The 9,338-nt window shown below is 40.0% G+C and overlaps 1 protein-coding gene across 5 annotated transcripts in view; it reads left to right on the top strand.

The window, feature by feature from the left end:
• Positions 1 to 459: 459 nt before the first annotated feature.
• Positions 460 to 9,338, top strand: part of ASPH (aspartate beta-hydroxylase) — a 107,342-nt gene continuing 98,463 nt past the window's right edge. For 4 of the 5 annotated variants that reach the window (XM_079301817.1, XM_079301820.1, XM_079301822.1 and 1 more), the window contains exon 1: positions 460 to 667. In XM_079301817.1, the coding sequence (XP_079157943.1) occupies positions 607 to 667 (61 nt within the window). In that variant the 5' untranslated portion in view covers positions 460 to 606. Of the gene's footprint in view, positions 668 to 6,701; positions 6,767 to 9,338 lie in introns of all 5 variants that reach the window. The other variant, XM_079301819.1, reaches the window with a different exon arrangement.

Here is a 9,338-nt window from a genome sequence, read left to right as displayed (position 1 = left end):
CACTTGCCCACCCACACAATAAAGAAGTTATTGCTCGTGTTCAGGTGGAACTTTCCGTGCATCAGTTTCTGCCCACTGCCTCTTGCGCTATTAACTGGCACCATCGAATTGAGCCTAGCTCCATCCTTTTAGACTGTCAGACATTAACACACACCAGCGATGTTTCCCACAACCTGGGCGTTTAAGGGATGCGGAGCGCGGTTGAAGGCGGGATGCTTTAGGCGGACTCGCCCTCGAAGCTCTCCGTCCCCGACCTCCCCCGCCTCCCCTCCCTCAGCGCCGCGCGCGCCCCAACCCTCGCGAGAGGCCGCCGCTCGCGCCCGCGTCTGCCACGTTCAAATGGGCCGGCGGCGGAGCGCGGCGGGCGCGCGCGACCGGCCGGCCGCCGCCCCGCCCCCTCGCGGGGCCGCCGCCAATCGGAGGCGAGAGGCGCCGCGCCTCCTCGGCGCGATTGGCTGGCGGCGGGCGCGGGGGCGGGGCAGCGGGGCGCTCGGGGTCGCGCTGCCGGGGCCTCAGCGCGCTCCCGCTGCACGCAGGTCTCGGGTGGCGGCGGCGGCTCCCGACCCGCTCCCGCTCCGCCCCCTGCGCTGCCCGACGGGAGGTGCGATGGCTTCCCGCAAGAGCTCCAGAGCCGCCGGCGGCAGCCCCAGCCCCGGCTCCAAGAGAGGTGAGCGGCTGTAGAGTGTTCAGCGGGGCAGGGGCGGGGGTTCCAGCGGCGGCCGGCGCCGGCGGAAGGGAAGGGGCCGTGCCGCCCCTCCCCGCGCTGCGGGGCATAGCCCGGGCAAAGCGCGGGGATGCTGCGCCTTCTCCCCGCCCCGCCGCCCTTCCCTCCGCTCCTGCCGGCCCGCCGGTCCCTCCCGCGCTGCGGGAGCTGGGCAGGGGGCGCGGGGATAGATGGCTGTGATGCGCCCCTCGCGTTTCCGCCGTTCCCTGTCCAGGCAGTTCACGTGGAGGAGAAAGTTGTCGGGCCTGGGCGCCCTCGGAAGCTCCCTAGAGGGATGAGATAGCGCCGGACAGGCCTCAGCATCTGTGGGTACCCCCGAGAGCTCTTCCTCTGGGAGAGGAGGTCGAACCGGGATGCCCCAATCTCAGATCTCGTGTCCAAACTTGGGTGTGGAATATCTCCTCAGACTGACCTGGTTAGGTCAAAATTATTGGATCTGTCGTAGATGGAGCGCCTAAGCTGGTGGTTTCTGTAACTATCGAGGCAAGGAGGAAGAGTCTCAGGAAAATAGGAGCAAGTAGGAGGTTTTTTTGAGGCAGTGATCCCCCACCCCTCCAATAAAAGCCCCTTGACAAATCTGGCTGTTCACAGACCGCTGTGTGTGGATATTTTGTGTAGGGAAAGTTCAATGTGCTTTGACAAGAAGGGGAAAAAAGGCTCTGGCCTCCTGGAGTCACAGTGCAGCCATACCCACTGCACTGGGGAAAGGAGGGTTTTTACCACACTCTGAGTGTTTACGTGTTGTAGCTTCTTTGGATTTGAGCTTGGTGTGCACAGAGCTCCAGTGATAAAATGTGGTGACGACACAGAAATAATATCTGTTGTCCCTCTTTGAATATAGCAATAATTGCTATTGAACAGTGTTTGTGGAAGGCTGAACCACATAGGATTAGTTTGCCTATCACATGATGAATTAAGAGGGAAAGATTTCAAATATACTTAAGCTTGTAAGAGTTTAGAAATGGTATTGCAATGTTTGTAGAAGTGTTTCTTTTTTTTTTTTCTTTTGCTTCTAAATCCTTTTTTTCAGTTGCTGACCTATGCTGTGCAGTCTATCTTAATTGCAGTTTTTGCTTGGACTGGACATGCTCTGATGATCACTCAATATTAAGAATGCTGAATACAGATTTTCAATTTTAATGCCTTAAAAACATGCATCCCTGTTGTAATTTTGAGTACTGAATATGGTAGTTAATATTTTAAATGTCACTTTACATGTTTGTGAATATGTGAAAAATAAATGTATTGGTAAACTGAATAAAAAAAGCATTCCATGGGTTTTTATTTGTAGTCAAAATTTTTCTCTTTATATTAAAAGATGGGTTTGAGGGGATGAAGCAGGATGGATAATGTGTTAGGTACTCTACTGACATGACCCTAAATTTGTTAGTGTGTGAGACTCCTAGTTAGAATCTCTTAGACAACCATAGCAATTACAGCATGAAGCTGATGCTGTTTTCATAGTTGCAGCTGCAGAAAGAGGTAAGGGATGGTAACTCCTGTGTGAATAAAGGAACAGCTGGAGGAGCACAATGCTCACAGCAGCCAGTAAGCTTTCTGTAGTCAAGGGATGTGAAAATGAGATGAGGAAATGATTTTGAGACAGCAAGTAATTGAGACTGTGACGTATGAAAACCTCAAGTCTGAGGCACTTTTTGCTTGATAGAAGTATTCACTTTCACAGCAGTTCTTGAGAGAGGATGTGGCTTCTTGCCAAGGCCTTGCTCACAGCTCAAACCACTGAGGCTAACAGCTTATTTAAAAATCTGTGCACTCAAGACAATGCCAGCATCAGTAATCTGCTTTTAGGGTTCTCTCTCAGAAAATATTTTCAGTCATCTACAGATAGATTAAGCCCAAAATAGTTCTGACTGTAGTTTATATAAGTGTTTTCAGATACATTGTATTGTTGGAAGTAGAATTAAAAATCTTCTAGAAATAGAACTCTAGCTTTTGCTTTCAGAAGTCATATACTAGAAGCTGTCAAATCAGTCCTAATTAAAAAAAACAAAAAAACCAAAAAAACTTTATTTTAGCTTTGTAGTGCTACTTCTTATTTGAAAATTGCATTTACAGAATTGTATGGCTATACCAATGCATTTTATTAGAGTACAGAAGTGAAAACCAGGGAAAAATTTGACCGTTTGGGGCTACTTAGAGAGGGAAACATGTGTTTGTTATTATCTTTACTGGAAGGTTTGGCTGCTTGTTCCTAGCCTGTAGAGTCCATCATAAAGACGTGGGCCTCAAAAGGAAGACTATCAGTTTTAAAGACTAGATGAAGTAATAGATACTTGCTGCATTGTCACTTGAAACATCATTAGATGAGGGACACTTTTGTTGCAAAAACAGATGCTTAACACCTGGTCATAAATCAACTCCCTCAAATTTCATGAGATGTGAAATGTGGAAATGTCTTAGGCATTGGCAGGTGCCTGTGGAGAAGCCTTCCAGCAAGACTGAGCATCAGCAGCCCAGCTAAGTTTTCAAATATGGATGGCTGAAAAAATATGGATTATTTTGTAAACAATGCTTACCTATAAAAGCCCAGATCATAAGACAACTATCATTGTGCTGCTGTGTGGGAGTATTGTGTCTTGAAGTGTGTGAGGACTTACTTAAATACAATTTTTATTGGAAATAAGTTGTGCAATAATTGTTTTCTTTGAATCTCTAATGTTAAGTGGGAGAGTTCTTCATTAAGCTAGGCACCATAGAAACCACACATTTTCAACACAAGGCATCATCTGTATCTGTTTTTTATATCTGTATTTTATATTAAAAAACCCATAATGCTATCTCTGTTCTGAGGCTGTGTTGCCTTCTGTCTCTGTGATGACAAAGAACTCTAACATTGCTTTGGTAAATTTTCTTTAATCTCTACAATAATGACAGAGAATCTTCTGACATCCCCTACTTTTCTCTGCAAGATCTCAGGAGATGGTAGTTTTATCATTTTGCTGTTTTAACCATGTGGTTTCCTTACTTGTGTGTATATATTACCATTTTTTTAACTCCTTTCACTCATCATATGGACCCTCTAGTGCCCCTTGCTGTAATTCTTTGATTAATTGTTGGTGTTTCAGCTTTCTTCAGATTTGTTTGGGGCTTTTTTTGTTCACATGTTACCTGATGTACACCCAAGTGCAACTTTGTGTTATCATTACAACTTTTCTAGTTCACTGTATCACTTCTAGAAAGAAGTCATGCCTGTTAATTTGCAAGATTTTCCAGTTTTATCTCATCTCTATTGTAAAGACTCTTTTAGAGCGTGCTTTTATCTGGGTGAGGGTCTCCATTAGCTTTCTAGTTTACCCAAGGAGCAGACAAAATTCATCCACTAAACAGGTCACATTTTGCTACTGAAATTCTTTTGTTGGGAGCACTGAACTCACATCAGTGCTTGGAGTGGGATTGCTCTCTCATTCTTTGGTGTTTCTCAGCTACCCACCTGTGCTATGGTATAACATCTCATTTTCTTACACCGTGTATTCTGTTTAAATATGATGCTTTATCTATCTAAAAATTTGGTCTCTAATTTCTCACCTCAACTGCTGTCCAGTGTGCTTGTTTATACTCTTTACAGTTGTGTAATGTGTCATCTGATTTCTTGTGTTGCAGTCTAACATTTATTTCCTTCTGCATGTTAATTGAAACCTTTACAAAGAAGGGTGTTAAGGTGTTGGAGGTCATAAGTGAGATGTAAATTTGGGATGTTTGTGGGCCTTAACAAATGTTTTGATTTATCAAGCTGTTTGCTGACCCTCAGTGACCAAAGTTCAGGCATGTGCTGAACCAGGAAGATCTTTCATGATTCAATTAGTGTGCTACTTTGTGTTATGCTGTGTCTTTTTAAACTCAATGTCAAAATGTTTTCTTGTAACGTTATTGGTCTTAAAAAACATACAGTGGATTGTTATTACTGTGTTATGAGTTTCTGTAGGTCTGTTCTGGACAAATGAGAAATAAATGCTTTGTGTCTCACTGGTGGAAACTTTGTATACCATTTAAGAAAATCTGCTACAATTTCTTTTGGAAGTTTATCCTATTGCCTACTATAGTTGCTTATTCAAGATCTTGTAGCTATTTCAAGATCTTGTATTTTTACCATTAATGCCAGATGCTAAATACAAACAGCAAAACCGTGGAAATGTAGACAGTTCTTTATAACTCATCTGTCTGCCTCGAGTCTTATTCAGGGTGGCCTTTCTGGAAGACATTTTAAAATATTGTAAAATAATCTGCCAAATTTAAAAATTGTAGTAACAGTAATGGTCCAAACATCTGTAATTTGCATGGTACATTTCAGCAGTGCCACTGATGAAATTGCTTCATTTGCTCATTCTCCTCCATTCTTCTCTTTTTTTATTTTTTTTTTCTTTTATTTTTTAAACGTCCTATATAAGACTGAAGGCAGTAACTCTTCAACCCAATCAGTTTTCTTATGTATGATTCAATGAAAGTGATATAAAAACAATCTTAACATTGTTAACACAGATATTTCTCAGCTTACTTGAGCGGATTTTCATTGAAATTGTGAATCCTCAGTAGACTCTTGATTCATTTGTCTAACACTAAAGTGAGCTCTAGACTACCCTCAAGGATTATCTGAATGAAAGTTTCTCTAAACCATTAGCTGTAATCAGTAACTGATTGCCAAAGTTACTATGGAAGTGGAAGCAATCAATTTGAACACAGTATGTGCTTTTATGCTTTTTTGTTTTTCCCATGTTGCTGGGTATTTGTATTTCCTTCCTTTGCTTTTTCTCAAGGATGTATTATTTTGAGTTTTAAGATTGATATTTAAGTGGAACAGCATGGACATAAATACAAAGAGCCTGATACATTCCTCTCAGTTCCTTTCCTCCTGAAGAATTCTGAAGCACTGGGAAAATCCTCTCCAAACTTCAGAGATGCTACCACTTGATGAAGACATCAAAGTTCTCATGCTCCTTTTGATCCACGGTGTGCTGAAATCTTGGGCCTACTCCGTGCTTTCTAATGAATCTTACCTGCATGCAGGAAGTCATTGTGGGATAAAAGAAGTTACTCACAGTGCTTCAAATATGGAGAAAGGTTAAATTTCATGTCTGTGAGGATGTTTGCTTCAATATACTTTTTTGAGCATTTTGTTAAGTCTTTAAATAATGACCTTTACAATAGTCTTTTGAAGATAGGGCTTGTTTAAAGTGCTAGGTGGAAAACCTAAACTATCTCAGGTGTCTGGGGAACAGGAAACTGGAGTATGTTTTCTCACATTTTGGTATTGGCTCTGACAATGCACATGAAGATTTCCCCATCAGAGGTCATAGCTACTCAGTTTTCAGACATCAAGGATGTACATCATATTGCAGGATTAAGAAGTTAATTTTTTTAACAGTTTAAGCTGCAGGGCTGCAGCCAGCTTAATCTAGTTTGAGGTTGCTCTGCAGTCTTCCTCTTTCAATACCCCTTCTCTGTACCTGAATTATTAGCTGTGCAGGTGTGAAGTGAACCACACAGGGAACTGATAAGCAGAAAGCTGATTTTTTTATTTTCCCTCCCCTAGATTGGCTCAATGCATGGCTCTATAGAAGGTCATTTGGGGAGGAGGGAAGAGATGACAATGAGTGGGTGGGCAATGAGGGAAGGGTGAGGTTAAATCCAGAGTTTTGTATTTGATCATGTAATCATGGAGCCATGGTATGAGCACCAAAAGGTGACTGGTTTGGTTGGCTATGCTAATGCAATAGCTGTATATGTAAGGGCTTCAGTAAAGATAACAAAATTTACTAGCAGTGGAAGGCTTATGTGTCAAGATCATTTCAATTACAGAGTGCATAAAGAGGTGACATCTCAATAATGCTGTCTCTTTAAACTAAAAACCCATTGGCCGATCACCTGTATGGAAAGAAAGGGTTCATTTTCAGCTGGAATCACTTTGAAACATGTAATAAGAATTCCTATGCTAATTCATATGTTGAATTCTTCATTGTAGAGAACTTGAGCAATGAAGTTCTGATTTGCCCCAAGCGGTTCTTTCCTGATGAAGATCAAAATCTGGTAATCTGTGTGATGGCCTGCAGTAATCTTTTTCCTAACTGCATCTGTGGGATAGCTCTTTGCATGGAAAAGTTTTGAGCTGTGCTTTGAAGTGGTACTCATAATATTATGTGTCATGAAAAATGTTGGAGAATAAGTATGCAGCTAACTATGTACTGAGTTTGAATGTTCTGCAGTATGTGGTTCAACTTTGTTAGAACTTTAAAGATTAAACCCATTGTGGTTTTCTTTATACGGAGTTGCACTCTTACTATGCATGTACTTAACCTGATGTAACAAATGATACCAAGCTGTTTGTTTGAAGATTTTCTTTACAAAACATCTAATTGCTAGGGAGAGTTGTAACTATTCAGTAGTGGGTTTTGGCTTTGCAATTCTGTTTCCTGAGGTTCTGTTTTTTAATTGACAGTTAATTACTAATGCAACTTTCTCATTCATCACGCTGATGTTTTTAAATTTAAAAATTCTTGAAGAAAGTTCATGTAGCAGTTTGTAACTGTAGTCCTGTTTCTATAGTAGCTAGAGGACACAGTGACTAGAAAACAGATACATCTTTTGAATCCAGAAGGCTCTGTAAACAGCAATTGCTCTGCAACTGAGATCTCCTAAAAACATATATCAGTAACTCTTTTGTACTCCAGAAGAGTTGCAGGTGCATAGCACCCCTGTGGATAAACACCTGATTAAATTGGCTTAGTATTGGACTTGAAACTCTGATAAGTTTTTGGCATTTTAAGCATTTTAAAGTGTTCTTTCTTTCCATGAGCAGAAACCTGTGAAAAGTGGAGTTGTAGGTTTTTGCATGGCAACTGGAGATTTTCTGTTTGAGCTCCCTCAAAGCTTGAGAAAAATTTAAAGAACTGAACCAACATAGTCTGTTTTCTTTATTTTGTGGCTTAATTAGGACTTGTTGCTAAAACAAATTGATGTGACCCACATTACAGGATAGGAAAGTGGAACAAGAAAAAAATACCCTTAAATTAATGCCAGCATGTTATGTACAGAGATGAGGATTTTCAACCTTATGTAATAGAATCTTTTTTAAAGGTCACCACCAGCAAAATTTGCATGTTCTAGGCCCAAGTATTTCTTGTATTTCCTCTCCACATTTACCTTCCCTGAACTCTGCTCCGTCCTAAATACAGCCAACTATTTAATTAACCTACTAATTATGTAGGACTGTTGGCTGCATGAAATCATTCAAATGCAAGATAGGTAGATTGTTTAATTTTAGATCTTATTTCCAAATGTTCTATGGGAGAGAGCTGGTTAATCAAAATAGCAGCTTATAAAAATCTTTAATTAATTTGTACAGTTGAAATCAGTATTTTGTCTACTCATTGGTGTTACAGAGATATTGTTTCTACAGCAGGAGGCAAACTAAAATTTCTTTTTAAGCATGTAGTCTTAACCTTGAACCTTTTGATGTTTGAGTCAAGTAAATTTACAAGAGAAATGTTCTACATTATTTTGGACTTTAATTCTATTTTGTCCTTGTATACACATAGAAACAAAACTTGAGAAATTTGACAAAAGTGTTTGGGAAAAATATGTACTTTTTTGTAAAAATCTATTTAGGTTAGGTAAATGTATAACAAAATATCTTTAGTACGTCTTTACGGGACTTCTGTTTTGTTTGTTTTTGTTTTTTTTTTTTCCTCCAGTGTTAATTGTCTGAGCCTGGTATTGTACTATCTTTAAGTATGTGGAGAAAAGGTTTAAAAAACAAAAGTAATCCAAAGTATTCACATAGTGGTAGAGGCATTAAATATTGATTTAAACATATTCCTGTTGATAGCATTCATTATAAAACTCAAGTTGCAAGCAATGAAGATTTTTCAGTCATTTAAGCTTTGTGCACATCTATGTGTATTTCTTCCTTATAATAAACCCTACTTGAGGAACTGCTCCAAAAAATAGTCATCCAAATAATCAAAAACTAAAATAAAAAGCCAAAATATGGCTTGGACAAAATTTCACTAACTTTTGGAAGTGATCTTCTTTCTATTGCATTTAGAAAAGATGCAAGTGCAGATTCAGGATTTTCTCTAATCAATATACATCTCTATCTTTTCCTTCTCTGACTTGAGTCATTATACTTAGATAAACAAGACTTGAGAAGAAAGTTGTTAACAGCAGCAGCTCTTATGGGGCAAACAGCTGTTCTCTCCAAACATCACTGAGAAATGTGCAGCCAGCACTGCAAGTAGAGTCCACTGTTTTCCTTATAGAGACAAATCCTTAGGGTTTTAAAAAGACCCCAAACAACCAACAACCCTGAAGCTACTTAGTATTGTGTGAGTTTTCTGGGTAAATTCCTTGGGAATAAATTTTATTATTATTTTTGTTGTGTATGTCTTAGAAGAATCATGTAAATGGAAAGCAATAGAATTTGTTTATACTAAGAAAAAATGTAACTACTCAAGAATAATAAATAAATGTAAGAAACCCCACCCTGAGGATGATGCTTAACTTCAGTCAGACTGATTATAATCTTACTCTTGTTTTCAATTTTTTTTTCTGAAGAATAAATAATTGACTTAGTAGCACATAACCACCTTTGCTTGCAACT

Source organism: Erithacus rubecula (assembly GCF_903797595.1).
Source record: "Erithacus rubecula genome assembly, chromosome: 3".
Taxonomy (NCBI): domain Eukaryota; kingdom Metazoa; phylum Chordata; class Aves; order Passeriformes; family Muscicapidae; genus Erithacus; species Erithacus rubecula.
Note: the sequence above shows the minus strand (reverse complement) of the source record. Positions and strands in the feature narration are given on the sequence as shown.